The sequence below is a fragment of the Pteropus alecto genome, unplaced genomic scaffold, assembly GCF_000325575.1.
Source record: "Pteropus alecto unplaced genomic scaffold, ASM32557v1 scaffold3, whole genome shotgun sequence".
NCBI classification, from domain to species: Eukaryota; Metazoa; Chordata; class Mammalia; order Chiroptera; family Pteropodidae; genus Pteropus; species Pteropus alecto.
The window spans coordinates 33,755,267-33,774,966 of record NW_006442484.1 but is presented as its reverse complement, the minus strand read 5'-3'; the positions used below and the strand labels follow the sequence as shown (position 1 = coordinate 33,774,966).

General features: G+C 37.0%; 1 protein-coding gene and 1 pseudogene across 12 annotated transcripts in view; both read left to right on the top strand.

The window, feature by feature from the left end:
* Positions 1-19,700, top strand: part of ITGB6 (integrin subunit beta 6) — a 119,364-nt gene that overhangs the window by 77,668 nt on the left and 21,996 nt on the right. For all 12 annotated transcript variants that reach the window (XM_015596708.2, XM_025039224.1, XM_015596713.2 and 9 more), the window contains 3 exons: positions 4,860-4,949; positions 12,653-12,787; positions 13,035-13,452. In XM_015596708.2, the coding sequence (XP_015452194.1) occupies positions 4,860-4,949; positions 12,653-12,787; positions 13,035-13,452 (643 nt within the window). The remainder of the gene's footprint in view (positions 1-4,859; positions 4,950-12,652; positions 12,788-13,034; positions 13,453-19,700) is intronic.
* Positions 11,804-11,922, top strand: LOC112470773 (annotated as a pseudogene).

The following is a 19,700-nucleotide window of genomic DNA, read 5'->3' as shown; positions in this document are numbered from 1 at the left end:
TTGTCTCAATAGAGTTATATATCACTGGTTCATTTCTGTTGTGTGGATACATCTAGGAGTGGAACTGCTAGGTCATGAGGTGTGTTCATGTTCACCCTTAGTAGCTACTGCCAGTTTCCAAAGAAGTTGTACCAATTTAAACTCCTACCAGAAGTGCATAAGAGAATTGTAAGGTTGTTTTTTGTTTTTGTTTTTGTTTTAATTTTGGCCCTTCTAAGAGATTCATACAGGCATCTTATGTTTTTTGTTTTTTGTTTTTTTTTTTTTAATTTTGGCCCTTCTAAGCGATTCATACAGGCATCTTACTGTGCTTTTAATTTATATTTCTCTAATGATTTAATAATGTTGGACCCTTTTCACATATTCTTTTGCCACTTGCATATCTATTTCTATCAAGGTGTCTTTTCCTTATTGATATGCAGGTGTTTCCATAGTCTGGCACCAAATCAAATGCATGTATTACAGATATTTTCTCCCACTCAATGGCTCCTTCTCTCTTAAAAGCATCTTTTCAGAACAGAACATTTTAACTTTAAGTCCTATTTATCCATCTTTTTCTTTATAGGCAGTGCTTTTGGTATTATACTTAACACATTTTTGTTTCTCGTCAGGCAACAAAGATATCCCCCCTGATTTCTACAGTGATAAAAGTCAAGATAGTGGTTAAGCTTTCAGGGGAGAGATAATGACTGGGAGGCAATGACCTTGGAATAAAGGGAGAATTCCAAGGTGCTGATTATGTTCTATTTCTTGATCTTGTTGGCAGTTACATTTGCTTGTTTACTTTTTAAGTATTCATTGGACTGTATACTTATTACTTATAACACTGTACATGTGTTATAACATGTGTGTTATACTACCTTTAAAGTGTGTGTGGAGGGGGAGAGAATGCACAAACAGGAGCCACTATATGAAGAGATAAAAAGGAATGATGAAAAGAATACTGTGAGAGATTAGAGAAATATTTGCGAAAAGATTCTGCAGCATCATAGATTGTCATTCTATACAAGCCAACCATTTAGTAAACGTATTTTACCAAAACACAATAAGTATAGTTTAAGACCAGAAACACTGATATCAGTTAATAATATAACACTGAAAATAAATAGTGCCGAGCATAAAACCCCTTGATATTAGTGAGGCTTCAACGAAGAGTTAAGCAAGCACAGAGCCTAAAGAGAAGCAGCAGGTTGCTCTAAATATTTGGTTTTACAAATTATTTATTAAAATGTGGCTAGCAGATATATGGCAAGTCAACTTTTGTTTCCCACCCTCCGATGAGAAGCATGAGTGGCGTGGTCTGTACAAAATGGTAGCTAATGAGTCTGAGATGGTAAGGAGCCTTTGAGATGAGAGCAGAAATGTCAGAAGTCTAGCATATAATGGTCCAGTAGAGTCACCATCAAAGGCAGAAACCCAATCAAAATGCCCAGGAAGGATACAGTTAATACTAAACCACAACCGAGAGCACAGGCTCTGAACCTGAAGATGAGATTTAATGCAACAGGATGTACAGTCAAAGTGGGAAGGAAGGTCAATGTCAGGAGCCATCCCTTCTATGGATAAGAACACCAAGATAGCACCAAAAGCAGCCAAGGGTCTGCCAAGGCCCTCAGCCTGGGTCTTTGTTAAGAAAAAGCCAACCAATGTCCTGTCCACGGCCAGCAGGTATGTGTCTGCATGGTTCTCTGACCTTAGCCAAGCAGGCGTGCACATTTGACAGCTGGTTCTGGCAGCCAGACGCTGAGAGGCACCAAACTTGCAGATAGTCTCTGAGAGGAGCTCAGAGTGTACAGGTGTGAATTCCGTCACTTTCTTCTGTATCCTTTGTTGCCTGCCCACTAAATGACCCTCTGTTCATTTCTTATCTTCTATTCTTGACAAGCAGAAGATTTCCCGGGAGCAAATACAGGCTGAAAACAGTTTTGGTATCCCCTTGGCTGAGGTGTAATGGGTATTTTCCACAAGCACTGCATCAAGTGGCCTCCAGATTTCGGGTTAATTCTTGGTTAACAAAGCCAAATCCATCCACTTCCTAAAGCATAATCATGATCCTGCATGTGGTATGACATTTGGCGTTTGGCTATTAGGACAAGTGGTTTAGCATTAATTTTAGTTGCTGATTGCCACTAGAGCGAGAGTAGAAAGGAGTTGGCAGTCATAGCAGTACCGAGTGAAAACACTGACAATTTTGTAGAAGAAAACTATTAATTAATTCCTTGATACTGATCCCCCTCCCTGCAAGCATTTCAAATAACTAACTAGAACCATGGGCAATTTGGTGTCCTGATTTAATACTGTAAAAAAATTATACTTTAAATTTTGTAGTGTTATGATTACTGTAAATATCATGTGTCAAATGCCTTTCTTTCATTAAAGCCCTAAAGTGCTATTATAAATTGTCCTAATTAAACATGTTTAATGTTAGAAAAAGGATGCTTTTGCATGCTTGGATGTGATAAATTATATAGCACTGTAACTATAAAAGATGACTCTTGAATATTAGAAATTATGAAGTCTAAAAACATGATGTTGCATGAGCTGATGAGAAATGCAAACTCCTATGCTTGGGCTTGAATTTCTTGGGCTTGAATCCCCTGTTATCTGTCCATGGATTATCCTAATTATAGATTTTACTTCCCTCCTCTCCACCATGCCACCCAGGAGTTCCTGAGGTTGATTTTCTCACTCATGTTTGCAAGGTTGGTTTTTTCTGATTGCCTTGGTGTTCTTAAGTACCTTCATCAAGCCCTATTTATTTGTTCACTCTGCCTTCATCTCAAAAAAGATTTCTTATTTGACCAAAGGATAGCAGTTTCATGCAAAGTTAAGAGCCTTGAAATTCTTTTTCAAAAGGATCTAAACCTTTCTTTGTCAAGCTCTAACGATTACCTCTGCCTTCTCTTCTGGGACCAAATTTATACACGTTCTGGCTCCACTTGAGTGAAATTCAAGTTCCTATTTAGGTATTCGCTGTTAACCGCAGGTCTCATGCTTCACAGCCCTTTTGACATGTGTTTATTTGAATAGGTAAATCGATGAGCTGGTGCCTTTCCCGTGCCTTTCCCGTATTTGAGAAGTTCTACCTGACTCGGGGAATCGGAGTGGAGCCCGCCTTCACTGGGCAGCGATGTGGAGCATGGAGCAATGGGAGGAATGTTACCTGGATTCCTGCCCACAGCCCCTTTAATAATAAAACAGCCTCACGGCAGAGTGACAACTGACACCTTTAAGAGTTCAGACCATCGACTTCAAACTGAAACACTATCATGATCATAAGTGGAACATTACAAAACCCACAAATTAAAACCAAAGCCCATCTTTTTAATACAAGAAGTGTAGAAAGCTTGGACTTAACCCAGGTACCCACCTCCAGCAAGTGCTCAGGACTCCCAGAACACGTTCGTGTTCTAACATCACCCTGGCTTTGTTTGTTTCTCCGCTTTGTCCTGCTTGTCCTGATTTATTTATTTAGTATCACAATTATAATTAATGATAATTATTAATTCTAATTAGTTTTGTGTATTTCCTAAGCTATTTGTCTTCTGTGGAATAAGATAAGATATCATTATGTTTGAACTACAGGAGATGCCCTGAATCCTTCACTCAAAGCTTATTTCTCTTTTCTATGTACAATCTAATAAATTCAGTCATCTGATTTCACAACACACAACAGCTTAGAAGACCGCAGCTGACAAAAAGAGTGTTTCTCTCTTCTTGATGTCTCATAGTATATTAAGCTTACTTATTAGATGTTGTCGATGCAACAGTAAATGAATAAATGAGTGAATTGGCAGGGGAGCGATAACTTATAGCTTAACAAGGAAACAATAGAAACTATTTAAAAACAAATAAAAGAAGCAAAAGCATAGCCGTTGGGCCTACTTGGTATGGGTGTGATCTACCCATGGATTTTTAAAAGCCTTTGATGATTATAAAGCTATAGTTAATATTGATAAGTATGACTATTTCCTCAAGAAAAAAGTCAAAGTATGCTTGAGAGTCTTAATTTAAGAAGACAGGGAAGTTTACTGTATACTTTAGTAACCTTTTTATTTGAAAATAGTTTTAAAACATAAAACTTAAAGGCGAGGTAATTTTCGACTGTCTGTAAAATACCCTTCTTTGAAATGCCTCATCCCTGGCCATGTGGAGTGTTGGTGAACTCATCTCTTCAGGTGGAAATGACATCTCAAGAGAAGCAATGTAGGTGGAGGATGCGAATGGTTTGGAGCTAGGTTCTGCCTCATTCAATCGTGTTGAGTTCTGGGTGATTCCAACCAATCCCAGCCTGTGCTGACATCCTAAAAGAGTGCTCATTACCACTAGGAAAGGGCAAATTAACAGCAAGCATTCAAATAATTCGCTCCTTTCCTCCATCAAAAGCGATTGACAGTTAAAACCCTTGGACTGAATGACTTACACAGAAACTTGATAGTGGTGACGGGCCGTTTATACCAAACCTCGGATTCCACAATGTTATAAAAAAGAGAAGATGGCTCCTGGTAGTATGCTCAGAATTTTTTGGATAAAGAATGCTCCATGACAAGAAGATATTATATAAGGTTATGATTATTTGAGACTTGATTCCTGCCGTGATATAAACCACAGCCCTAGACCGAGGCAGTCACTGACACTAGATTTCCCCAGTGGCAACTCTGGCTGGGCCATTTCTCGCTTGAGTGCAGGAAGCTGAATAAGGCAGAGCTGCAGTCTCAGGAGAAAGGCCTGTTTGTTATCAAGAGCCTGTCTCCCCCAGCCGGTTAAATAAAGGTGATCTCAACCTACAGGCCGAACCCCACACTTACCATTTCTCACTTACAGCAAGCAAAGATTGACATATTCTTTTTTGTTTACAGAATTATGCAAAACTCATTCCTGGAGCTACAGTAGGGCTACTTCAGAAAGACTCTGGAAACATTCTCCAGCTGATCATCTCGGCTTATGAAGTATGATACTTTACAGTTGGCTTATTTTGTTTTTTTATTTCTTTGGTATTCAAAAACTAAGATGTGTTTTAGGCAGTTAACTGCATTTTTATTTGTTGGTAGAGAGAGTGCTTCATGCAGAAAATCTCTTTGCACTAATGCAGCCAATATATACATTTTGTTCACTTTATTTGCAGATATCCTCCCTGAGAAGTGGTGACAAAGGTAGAAAAATCATACCCCTGAATATAAAGTTGAGGTTGTTTTTATAATAATAACCAACAGCAGTGTTGTCCCCTGCAAAATTTTAATTCTACTCAAAAGGAACAACGAGTCATAACCCAAGGAAAAAGACACAAAGCATACTAGGAGTACCACTTTGTAGATTCTCTTCTTTTGGGAACCAGGGAAATTTTCCATTGGAGATTTTACACAAACACACACACTTTTTTTTTTTTTTTTGCCTTGGCTTTGTAAATTAGTACCTGAGAAAAAAATTGTTCCCTTAAAACGAGATACATACTTACAGGGTCTCTATGTTCTTTTTTTATCTCCATTTCATAACTCAATTCATCAGTGATAGATGGCCAGTTGCCAACACTTTTTTATTTTGGTTCCTAAATATTGTACCCCATTCTTGCCTTTGCTTACTAAGAAAAAATACACACGCACACACACATGCACTCATGCACACACACAATGACAGTGATGAAACTCTAAATAAGGACAGGAATTTAAAAAGTAAATTTTTATAACGCTTTAAAGCTCTAATATATGTCCTGAACGGTAGTTACATAATAACAAATGAATTTCTAATTTTCGATGTTTTAAAATTACAACTAAATCTGATATAATATATATATATCTATGCCAATACTTAACATATACTGAACCAGTGTTCCTTAAGTAAATGACATTTTAGAATCATCTTGGAAACTTTTTAAAAATAGGTATGTCCAGATTTCTCTCACAGACATCTTAGAACTTTAAGCGAAGGAAGAGCTACGTATTTTGAAAAAACTCCCTAATAATTTTGACATTGCCCCACCAATTTTGAAACTCACCCTGTGTGGGAAAAGCATAGTATTCTTTCTCAAATATATTTCATTTCAGAATAAAATACAGATGTGTTCATTAAAATTGGAGGATGTTTTTATTTTTTCACTCATATCCTCAGAAACTTCAGTTTTCTTAGCTCACATGAAAAATTAACCACCACATTAGCTCATGCTTGAAATTCTTCCGGACAGGAAAGCTTGTCAACGAAATACTAAAAACCCTTCTTCCCCCTTATGCAATAATTAAAATTTTTAATGTGTAAAATCAAATAAAATCACACAGCAATCATCATCTAATTAAAACACACTCAGTTTTCTTTAAGTCAGCACTCTCAAAAGTGTTGGTCACTAGCATCTTCAAAGGAATTAAGCAAATTAGAAAACAGTAAATTATCAAAAATATTTTCCCCTCCTGTCCAACCAGCCTCCTCCATGTCTGTGCTTGCTCCGTCAGAGATTATGTCTCACTTTATGGACTCAAATCACTCACATAACCTACAGGGTAGTTGAAATCACATTTGAAGTGAATTTCGTGTCATTTTACTGCTTCCAAATACAGAGACGTGTCTATTATTCTCATACTAAATAATCTTGCTCTGGAATTATAACTGAAACTTTGTGATTCACTGGGTGAAATATGCAACAGATCTTGGCACTTGTTCAAATTATTTTTCTATTTGTTATTTTTAAATGTATCCTAAAAGGGCTTTAAAATATGGGGATCCATAGACTGGATTTCTTTTTAGTTTATAAAGAAAAAGAGTAGGAAAGAATGTATCGAGAGAAAACAGAGAACGCTTCTGACTGACTTCTAGAGAGGCAGAGGCAATTTGTTTATAATTAGTGACTCTGAGCCACTGCTCAATATTTTACAGTGCCATATTGACATTAAAAAAACTCTTAAATGCCAGATGTGTATTCATCTGACCATCATTCACTAATTTCCTTCCTTCCCTAACCACATAATAAAAACTATTGAGATATTAATGCTCTCTACATAATAAAAACTGAAATATTAGTGCTCCCGAGGGAATTTCCTTTCCTGGCATTTAAACTTCAGAAGGGAAGTGACTTGATTTATTTTGTTTTGCCTGATTCATAGTAGATGCTCAATAAATAAATGAAAGATATGATAAAATACACAAATAAATATTTTATCCTTTGGGAAATTTACATTAAAATATTACTGGTGAAATTTGCAATATGATATTTCATTTATACCAATATTTAGATTTCCTTCATTTTGGTCAAATTATGTCACCCACTATTGCCTAATTGTGGTCATCTACAGACTTTCAGGCCATATTCCTCATTTCTCATTCAGCTCCTGATTCACTGTGTCACTGTTTTCAATACTATGCCTGTCTTAATCCTTGATGATTTCAGTCTAAGTGTGTGTGTATGTATGTGTAAGTGTATATATGATGTATATGTATACACGCACACACACACATATATATATATACACATATATACATATATATATTCTTACTCATACCCTGACCTTTCAGTTTCTTGAACTCTGGTCCTAAAATGACCTCACCCCCTTCCCACTTAATTACCCTTTCATACTTTCACTCTCTTGTCATTCCTTAAACCTTACCATTGCCAGTAAACTCTTTCATAATCTCAACTACATGCAGCCCATCTCCTGACCTCCACTTCATGTCTTTTCAGCTCACTGCTTGCTAGTTCCCCTAACATTTCTTTCAACCCATTAGGATCTCCGATTAATTGACCCCCACACCCCTTTGTTACAGTTCCTCATCCTCTTGATGTTTTCTCTTGCCAGGAACCTCAGCTTAAATTCAATTGTTATGGTCATTCCTTAGACACACCCTCAACTCCCCTGCCCCTTATTGCTCCTCTGAGGTTGCTTGAGCAGCTATGGTCCTAGTTAAATCCAACTGTGCTCTCACTCTGCTGAAAGATAACAGGAAAAACATATGCTCATGCTAACTGGTCTCACTTTAAATTCACGATCATGGACCTCAAGCAGGTCTCAGCAATCAGGCTGTTGTTATGTTAGTTGATAATTCAGGAGAGTAACCAAGACTCTCTCAGACATACTTCACAAATAGTTTTCTCCTTCTCAATTGATGGTAATTCCATCTTTCCATTTGTTTGGGCCAAAAAGCTTGAAACGATCCTTGACCCACCCTCCCTTCTTTCTCTTACACTGCAAATTTCAGCCATTAGAAAATCTCCTTGGCTCTATCTTCAAAATTATTTAGAATTTAATTCAGTCACTGCCTCCACTGCTCGCATCCTGGTCAGAGCCACCATCTTCATTCACCTGAATTATTGTGAAACCTCCTAAATGCTACTTCTCATTTCTACCTTTGGTTTCCTACATTGTTTTCAACAAAACAGCTAGAATTTTGTTTTAAAAATATTAAATACGTTCATATCACTCTTCCGTAGATAACTCTGTTTGCTCTTTTTATGTAGGGTACAAGCTGAATTCTTTATAACGGACTGCTAGGCCCCTCCCAGGTCTTTTCCCCGCCACCCCCTTACCTGTCTGACTTCACCTTCTGTTGCTCTCCTATCCCTCTGCTCCAGTACAGCAACCCTGGCATCCTTGCTGTTCTGTTCCCAGAACAAACCATGTTTGCTCCTGTCTTGGGGTCTTTGCATTGATTGTTCCTGTCTTGGGATCTTTGCATTGACTGTACCCTCTTCCTGGAACATTTTTTACAGACATCTGCAGGGCTAATTTTTCCTCAATTCCTTGAAATATCCCCTTCTTAATGAATCCTAATCTACTTTAAAAACAAAGACAAAAACAAAACAAAACAAAACAAAAACTGCAGCCTACAACCCCTGCACACACACACTCTCTTACTTTTCATTATCCCACCCTAACTTTTTCCATGGCATTTATCACCTTCTAGTGTGTTACACAATTTTCTTATTTATTAAATTGTTTCTTTTCTGTTTTCCCACACTGGAATATAAACTGCAAAAGGTCAGCTTTTTTAGTGTTTTCTTTTGTTGTTGTTTTCCAAGCACCTAGAACAGTGTCTGGTACATAGTGGACATTCAATAAATATTTTCTGAATGCTAAACTTATAATATAACTAGTTGAAATGAAACAGATTGAAATAGTAAATTTTAATGCTAAATTGGCAGAATTTGAAATCTTAAAACATGATGGGAATATCTTTAGGACTGAGAAATGACATTTCAACCTCTGATGAAAACCATATTCTGAAAAGTTAGCCTGTGTTGATCTACCGAAAGAGTGACAATATGGGAAAAATACAAAAGCAGAGAAAAGGAGTGACTTAGAATTTACAGCCAGCAAATTAGAATTTGGAGGAAGACAAGGTCATCTTATTAGTCAGCTGGCAAGATTGTACTTAAGGAAAATTTGAAGCTAAATATGTTTTTAAAATCCCAGCAATGAAATAGATATAAGGACTCAAATCCTTTTAGATGAACTAAAGTATAACTTAATTCATAATATTTTACAATTTATTTATATTTGATTTGCTTTTATTTTTAGTAATTTGGTTTTGTCCCCTAAATACAGACTTTTTAAAAAATCTTTTTCCGACTTCAGTTGACAGTCAATGTTATATTAGTTTTAGCTGTACAGCATGGTGGCTAGACATTCATAAACTTACAAGTGATCCCCCTGATAAGTCTAGAAACTTCCTGGCACTATACATAGTTATTACAATATTATTGACTATATTCCCTATGCTGTACCTTATATCCCCCATGACTATTTTGTAATTGCCAATTTGTACGTCTTAATCTCTTTACTTTTCCACCCAGCCTTTCAACTCTCCTTCCATCTGGAAACCATCAGTTAGTTCTCTGTATCTATGAGTCTCTATTTCTGTTTTGTCTGTTTGCTTATTTTGTTTTTTAGAGTCTACATATATAGTAATATCACATAGTATTTATCTTTTCCTGTCTGACTTATTTCACTTAACATAATACTCTTCTAGGTCCATCCATATCGTTACAAATGGTAAGATTTTATTCTTCTTATGGCCAAGTAATATTCCATTGCATACATATACCACTTCTTCTTTATCCAGTCATCTATTGATGGACACTTAAGTTGTTTCCATTTCTTGGCTATTGTAAATAATGCTGCATTGAACACAGGAGTGCACATATCTTTTCAAATTAGTGTTTTGGGTTTCTTGGGATAATAAAGTAGTTCTAGGTCATAAAGCCTGACTCATAAAGCAGATCTATTTTTAATTTTTTGAGTAACCTCCATACTGTTTTCCATAGTGGCTGCACCAATTTGCAATCCCACCAACAGTGCACGAGGGTTCCCTTTTCTCTACATCCTTGCCAACACTTGTTGATTTGTTGGTGATAGCCACTCTGACTGGTGTGAGGTGATATCTCATTATGGTTTGATTTTGCATTTCTCTGATGATTAGTGATGTTGAGCATCTTTTCATATGTCTGTTGGCCATCTGTATGTCTTCTTTGTAGAAATGTCTATCCAGGTCTTCTGTCCATTTTTTAATTGGGTTATTTTTTTTTTTGGTGTTAAGTTGTATGAGTTCTTTATATAATTTGGATATTAACCCCTTATCTGATGTATTGTTGGCATATACCTTCTCCCATTTGGTAGGTTTCTTTTCATTTTGTTGATGGTTTCTTCTGCTGTACAAAAACTTTTTAGTTTGATGCAGTCTCACTTATTTGTTTTCTCTTTTTTTTCCCTTGCCTGAGGCGATATATCCAAAAATACTAAGAGCAATGTCAACAGACTTTTATTTTGTTAAAAAAAAAGGAATAGATAACATCTGAATAGTAACACTAGCTTTCTCCAAAACAGCTCTCCCTTCCATCTTCCTTGACATTCCTTCTCCTGAAAAACCTTGCCTTTCTCTCTCCCTCTACCATGACTTCATATCTAGTCTACCTCTCTTCAATCTACATCATCACATATACCAACCACCCCCAGTTCCTGATCCTCACGCCTCAGGCCAAGGTGAATGCAACAACATCCCAGTTTTCTTGACTCGAGTCTTCCTATCCCCTCAGCTAATTTGTTCTGCACACATCTTCAGACAACTTCCTTGCAGCCTTATTTTCAGTAGATCAGGCCCCTGCTTAAAAGCTTCTAGTAATATTTCCCACAGGGCTTAGCTCATCTCTCTAAACTACAGGGCTCTTTGTTGTCTGGTGTCTCCCAGGACAGTTGTGCTGGCTTGGTCTGAGCCCCTTGTCTTTGTTCTCTGCCACTCCTGGCACTGAGCTTTCTCTCTTCTGATCCCTTTATCCGAAATACCATTGTCATCCCCTCCACAAATCTAAATCCAACACAACTGTGAAGGACCAGTCTACTGATACTTCAACCTTCACTGACCACTCTCTTTTCCAAACTGTCTCAAACCCTCATTTGTATTATACAATTTTTTTTAACTTAATGGTACATTGACTGACATTATATGTTAATTGCTTCACTTAGTTCCATTTTGTTTTTGTTTTTGTTTTTCAGTAAGATGATAATTGTCTTGAGGGCAGAAATCTGGTCTTAGACGCATTCCCCCAGACCTGACTCTACACTAAATCTACAATAGGTAGTCAATAAATTTCAATATTGATTTCAAGGCACAGTTTCTTCTACATTTTAATACCCCCCAAATTGGAATATATTTTATATTTAGTGATGTCTTACAGATGCTGTCTGTAGAGCAGAAGTCATAATGTAGTTTTCATTGCCTGCACATGTGTAGACTTGGCCGTAACTATATATGTTGTCATTTCAACTTGTTAAATGCACTGTTGGTACTATAAGTATCGAGTTTAATTGCCATTTTAAAATATCTTCAAGTCTACGGCTATGCTACCCTAAACAAGTCAGATCCCGTCTGATCTTGGAAGCTAAGCAGGGTTGGGCCTGGTTAGTATTTGGATGGGAGACCACCTAGGAGGACCAGGTGCTATGGGCGTAAAAAATTAAAAAATAAGGGATTGTAAGCTGACAAGGTCCTTGCAATCTGTAAGGTCAACCAAGGGTTGCCTCGTCTAAAAATATTTAAAAAATAATAAAAAAAATAAAATAAAATACCTTCGAAAGTACGTACTATGATTTGATATAAAAATGAAGTAAAAATTATATATGTAGAAATGTACCAAAACAGAGCAGCAGGGTATAAAATTGATATCAGTGAAGTAAATATTCATTGTGGTAAGAATGACTACAATTCTGTATTCCTTGCAAAGCAACAACCAGCTGCTTTATGAGACCTGAGAAATGATGATATGTAGAAGAAAAGGAAGCCGTTGTTATATTTTGTTACTAAGAACAAGCAAAAGAGTTGCCTTTTTATATGCCAAGCAATGCAACTCGGGAGAATTTGCCAGACCTCAGAATGGATAAAATTTTCGAAGCAGTGTTAGACTGTTGGCATGGATTCATATATTGTGCAGAATAATCTTGAAGTATTTTGTCATAGATTGTCATAAAATAATGGTGTATCTTATAATCAATGATGTCTTAGATTCGATAGAATACAATTGTGTGTGTGTTATGCTTGCTTGCTTGATGATACGATGAATTTCTTTCAGACTCGATTTAATTTTATTCATTTTTAGTTTAATGAACATGATTCTTCGATTCTTCTTCTGGCTATATTTTTTGGTTGTGACTTCATTTATCTTGTTATGTCTTAACTAAAGGAACTACGATCTGAGGTGGAACTGGAAGTATCAGGAGACACAGAAGGACTCAACCTGTCATTCACAGCTATCTGTAAAAACGGGACCTTCTTCCCACACCAAAAGAAATGTTCTCACATGAAGGTGGGAGACACAGTAAGTAGATGGCCAATAGATGATCTGAACAAAATATTTGGATAAGTCAGAAGTTACCTTAATGTACCGACACTGAACCTTTTAAGAATTTCAAAAGCGCTTTTCTTTTCTTTCTTTTTTTTCTCCCAAAAGCACTTTTCAAAGATTTCCCAATAAATGTTTTTGGCAAAGCCGATTCCCATATGGCTTTGTTTCCTCTCATGCATTTTGGTGGATAGAAGCAGATAATCGGTATTTTCTTTTCCAGGCTTCATTTAATGTGACTGTGAGTATACCAAACTGTGAGAGAAGAAGCAGGCGCATCATTATAAAGCCTGTGGGGCTGGGGGACACCCTAGAAATACTTGTTACTCCGGAATGCAACTGTGACTGTCAGAAAGAAGTGGAAGTGAACAGCTCCAAATGCCACAATGGGAACGGATCCTTCCAGTGTGGGGTGTGTGCTTGCAACCCCGGCTACATGGGTCCTCGCTGCGAGTGTGGAGAGGACACGCTGAGCACAGATTCCTGTAAGGAGGCCCCGGATCATCCCTCGTGCAGTGGAAGAGGCGATTGCTACTGTGGACAGTGCATCTGCCACTTATCTCCCTATGGAAACATTTATGGGCCTTACTGCCAGTGTGACAATTTCTCCTGCGTGAGACACAAAGGGCTGCTCTGTGGAGGTAGGCTATGTCTAAATCTACCTTACTCTGCGACTGTGCAAGTATTAAGAAGGGGCTCTGCATCCTCTGCACCCTCCAGTTACCTGGGCATAGTAGGTGCCCAATAGATATTTGTTGATCAAATGAGTGGATTGTTTCTCTTTAGACCTAAGGTAACTGATTTTCTCTTGTTTTTTTTTTTTTTTTTTTTTTTGCTCTTACATTCATTTGGAGTGAGATCTCCAGTTGGAGTGCCAACTGGAACTTACATCTCTATCATTATTTCCCTAAGGATAAGTAAGTAAAAGGTGGTAATGCCTTCTTTTTGTTTATTACCCATACTCCACAAAACTGCATGTAATTTGAACTCCAATATCTTCCAGACTTTTCTGGATCAGGCTACAGGATATCTGACCTAACTCTTAAATGCCTATCACTTTGGAAAAACTAAGAGCTAGGCTCCTTAAGGAGCAAATGGCAAGGACAAGGGACACACACACACACACACACACACACACACACCCCAAATGGACTTTCAGGACCTTCATTTATTTCACAAATGTTTATTGCACACCTACTATGTGATAGATACTAGGTTAGGCACTAAGTATGATAAAGATGAATAAAAACATGTAGAAAAGGCCATGGAAAAGGTAAAAATGAAAAATTGCTTGGAATTTTTTGAGATTGAGAAAACTTTTAAATAGCAGAAATATTTATGTTTTAATATCCTTTGTAGATGTAAAATCACTGCAGTTTAAGAATATATTATGTATAACACAACCACTATAAAATCATTCTGATATATACATATATATTTAAGTATAATCTTTTAAAACAAGAATTACGAATGTGTTAATATACTTTAAAATGATATAAATTTGTGATACAACTGAAATATTAAGTGTTGAATTTAAGCTTTCATGTCTCCCTTTTTCACAGTGTATAAGGAGTCAGTTTTTCAAAACAGAAAACCATTATCTTTAGAGAAAACTAAGCAAGATATGTTTTCAAAACCACAGTGTCAGAATCAAACAAAAGAAACTGATTTTCAGGAGAAAAGGCCTGAGCAAAGAGGCCTCAAAGAATTACAAGCTCTTTGAAAACCAGCTGATGCCCTTAGAAGTTATGTAGTTTCATTCTTTGGCTGCTGCTGTTGCTACCAATGGGTTCCTCTCAGGCTGCCTTCTGTCTTCCCCCCAGAGAGTGAAAAATATAGGGTCTGTCCAGATTAGACACATTTCTCTCTCCTTTCAGTCAAAAGTCTATTTCCTTATTTAACGGCTGTGTTTCCAAACCCACATCAGTCCTCTTTTCACAAGATGTAGATAGGACATAAACAGAAGCCAAAGACAGTCACCACATCTTGGCAAGAACATATTCAGCAGAATCCCAGATCAAATTCCTATTAGAAATTTTTAACTAAAATATACGCTCAAAACATTTGAAATTGCCTTTCAAAAAAAAAGGTCCTAAGCGTACTTTAATACAATATAATAGCAATACTAACCTTGCCTTTATTTCACCCTTTAAATCTTAGATCAAAGAGATCTAAGACAGTGTAAACTGCTGAACTGTGTTCAGCAACACACTTCTTCGTTTCTTGATGATCTTTCATTTTATTTTGTATCATGAATGCGAACAGAAATAAACCTAAAAAGAGTTGACTTGATCTGTGCATTGCAATTTGGAAGGTCTGACAATAGTGCCTCTTTTTGTATCAGATAACAGTGATTGCTAAAGAAATTCTATTTAGAAAATACAATTATATCTTCAATTGAACTCTGAAAACTTCACCAATACCAATTGCCTTCATACTTTGGGGTAATTTATGATACTCAACCATTATTGTTTCTCAAGAGCTATTTTGTTTTTTAGTAACATTGCAAAGGTTGTCACTCTATTATGAGGAGCTTTCTCTATAAAAAGGTATAATAAAAGTAAGTACAATTATTCAAATTCAACAAATAGTTAGGAATACCTACCATGTGCCTGGCATTGTCCTTAGTGCAGAGGTAAAAATTATGCCTGGCCTTCTGAACAGACATTCTGTTGTTGATGGCGTTTGTAACAGAGGCTCGAATGTGCTACAGCTTCACTTGTTGTGTAGACCTCGCTTATTTTACGGCTAATAGACTCTGCAATGTACCACTTCTTTGAAGGGCTATTATCACATGTTCTTTTTCATGCACTTTTTTTTAATCTATCTGTGAGCACTCACAGATATAGGACTCCATTGATTTTTTTCTTGCCCAAATTCCATTAGTCTTTTATATTTTGTTTCTAAGAGATTGGAAACTCTAATAGGCAAATGGCATTACCGAAAAAAAACTTCCTGCCTTTATGCACTTAGAATTGTCAGTCAATGGCATTCCAGAAAGATCTATTCCTCTAAAAGAGCCTGCTAATTTTTTCTTGATCTTTGGTTATCATCTTGCCTCTACATGAAGCTATTAGAAAAATATTGTTATTGTTGTTGTATGAACAGATATTTTAATAATTAGTTGCTTGTGGATATCAATTAGCAACTTTGGTGACCAGGTTAATGGTTCTGGAAGGACCACAGAAAGGAGAGTTTCTTAATTCTGAACAGAGCTCTTGGAAGGGTTTTCTAAATTTCTGCCAAGCAATTCTTACATGCAGTGATATACACGGACATTTTCAAAGCGTTAAGAAATGCACATTTCACTTGACAATATCTATAAATCGTATTAATTTTTCAGAATAAACATCAGTATAGAAATCTCTCCCTATCACTAAAGTAAGTTTCCCCTTTTGCTAAGGAAGAAACAAAAAGCAATTGCATTTTAAAGAAAAACTTACATATAAACATTAAATTAATGGTTTTGGCCTAAATTGCCTAATTATTCTTAGCTTTGAATTAATTAGTTCAATTATGAATTAAATAGGTTATAAAATATAGTTGGACTATGTCTTAATGTCATGGATCTAGATACATTTCAACTCATCTTTCATTAGAGAAGTGTATGTCTTTTTGGTATATGTATGTATGTATGTATGTATGTGTGTGTGTGTATATATGTGTGTGTGTATATATATATATATGTACATATATATGTACATATAGAGAGAGAGAGAGAGAGAGAGAGAGAGAGAGAGCGCTAGCTACCAGAATTCAGCTTCAAAATCTTTTGGCCGTCTCCTTTGTTCTGTGATTTTCTACTCCACGTCCCTTAAAGCCAGATCATGAAGATAGAAAGGTCACCACCTATTAAACGAAAGTTTACGAGAGAAAACCTGATTCCTTCTTTCTATAGTGAACATGACGGTGTCTTCTGTAAGTGAAAACCTGCCTCACTTGAGATTTCTTTTACATTTGTTTGGTTTTCAGTACAATTGCAGGAGTTTTAATACCGATGGGTAATTTTGCTTTCAAATCTTTCCTACTAAATCGTTTTTAGGCGTAATAATGACTTATACTTATTTACTGCTTATAAGGGCCCAGCACTGTTCTAAACACTTAGGTATCATGTCAGGTTATCTTCACAATACTCCTATGAAGTAGCTATTTTTAGTCCCTCCTTATCAATAAGGAAACTGAGGCACAGAAAGGTTGAGTAATTTCCCCAAGTTTACCCAGCCAGGAAGTACTGGAGCTAGGATTCAGATCTGTGCCTTCTGGCTCTAGATCTGTGCCCTCACTCAACACCACCAATCCTATGTGCTTTGGACAGTTGCTGAAAGAGTAAAATTTGCAAGGCAATGTCAGATACACGGGTTGTTTTTTTGTTTAGTTTTGTTTTGTTTTTAAGACAAGTATCAGTTATGAAATTTGTTATTTGTTATTTATCTCTAGACACATGTCTCTCTGTTCAGGTCTCTCTCCTACTTGAAATTCCATAACTTTCAGACAAAAGTTCTTACTTTACTCCATAAAGTTTTTCATGATGTGATTTCTGACTTTTTTTGTCAACCTTGCTTTCCTCCTCTCTTGCCACATCAAATGCTTAGTATCTTGAGCATGGCAGGCACGCAAAAAATACTGTGGAAAGAACACTCAAGCCCATTATCTTAAGCACGTCATCATTTCATAGTATTTCATACACTATTATGTGGCCAGATCCAAAAGGAGCTCTTCAGGATTAGATGAGAAGCTTGCTCGCAGCTAGTCTCCATGTGCGTCCGTCTTCAAGCTCTCTCTGCACCGTCACTCTCGCTGCTCTCCTACCTCTCGGTCTCTTCTGTAAGGATCCTTTTCTCTGATGACGTTTTAAATGCTTATGCTCTCCAAGGATTTTCTCATCCTATCTGCTTCCCCAAGAAGACCCAATCCACAATAGCTTCAACTACCACCTATCCTTAATGGATCCCATACCCCAAACTCCAGGTCTATATACATACACAGTTGACCCTTGAAGAATGTGTGTTTGAATTGCATAAATTCACTTACATGCAGATTTTTTTCAATAAATATTGTAAATGTATTTTCTCTTCCTTATGATTTTCTTAATAACATTTTCTCCAGCTTACTTTACTATAAGAATACAGTATATAATACATAGAATATACAGCATACCCAACATGTGTTGCTCAACTGTTTACATTATTGGTAAGCCTTCTAGTCAACTGTAGGTTATTAGTAGTTAAATTTTGGGGCAGTCAAAAGTTACATGCAGATTTTCAACTGTATGGAGGAGGAGGGTGTCGGCACCCTAAGCCCCATGTTGTTCAATGGTCAACTGCATTCAGTGGCATAGTAGGATGTCCAACACGCCCTTCAAACTCAACAGAACCAAAAATGGACTCATCATGTCCCTCAAAGCCTCTCTTCCTCCTCTGCTTCAGAACAATCTATTAATTCAATAATTAAGCACTACTCTACGCCAGGCACTGGAGATAAGATGGACGATGAGCTAGCTTCCATTCCAGGTCAGCGAAAAGCCGCATCATCCAACTAGCAGCCCAGTCTGGTCACCCGGGAAGGATTCTGTCCCTCCTTCTCTTCCTCTCCCTCTCCACCCTGGCACCAACCATAGCCACACCCTAAGTATTTCATCCCCTGAAATACATACCCCTTCCTCTTCATTCCTGTGGATGCAGGGTCTCAAATCTTCCTACTTTGTTTTCCTGTCTCTAGTTGGACCCTCTCTACTGATGCCAGGACATTTCTAGACACATGCCTATCTGTTCAGGTCTCTCCCTGACTTGAAATTCCAAAACTTTCAGACAAAAGTTCTTACTTGACTCCATAAAGTTCTTCATGATGTGGTTTCTGACTTTTTGTCGACCTTGCTCTCCTCCTCTCCTGTCACACTCCACGTACTTCCTTGGCTCTATCCATGTCTAACTATCGTGGGTGTTAAGCAGGACACACGATTACACACATCTGGTATTTACCTATGCTTTTTATCTGCTTAAAATGCATGTAACCCTCTTGTATCTTCTATCTTTATCTTTCAAACTCAACTCAAGCATCGCTTCTCTAGAAACTCCCCTAAATCTCTAGTCTAGTTTGGAAATTCTTCCTGTGTGTATAACAATTATCACATTGTATTGTATTTGTTAGTAATAGTAAGTATTACCCTGTTTCCTAACACTAAACTGTAAGCTCGGCTACCTTGTCTTATTTACTCTTGAATCTTCATGCCTAATACAATCTTTGGCACATTATATGCTCCATTAAAGTTTGTTAAATAAATGAACTTGTTGAGCATTCACTCTACGCCTGTAGAACAGCTAAGGGGTGAAAGCAGAGCTAGGAGACTGACACATTCTCTCATCTGACCACAACCATTAGAAATAGATTTTATTTTATTTTATAGATGAGATTTTTGTGATCACTCAGCTTGAGTGTTGCAGAGGTAGGGTATTAGCCATGTTTGTCTTATATCTCTACCCTATGGCACTGTAATTATAAGCAAAATGTTGTAAAAACAATTACACACACACACACACACACACACACACCCCAAGTAGGTATTACAGGCTTCTGGATTATATCTTTTCATCCAGCTATAAATTCTGTTTGATATAATATCAGGTAATCAAGTTGGTCTTCAGTTAGGAGACTAGATCAATAAATATACACAGTTAGCAAAATACATTCCATAAAATATGTCTACACTCACACCCCTCCCCCATCTCTTCCCCCCACACACACTCACTTTATTCTGATTTTTTTTTTTCAGTATTTTTGATGGTGTTTAAAGGCAAGTAGAAAAATTGGTCCCAAAAATTGAGAAGTAGTTTTGATCCTAAAAAACAGAGAGTGCTTTGTTTTACAGATCATGGCGACTGTGAGTGTGGTG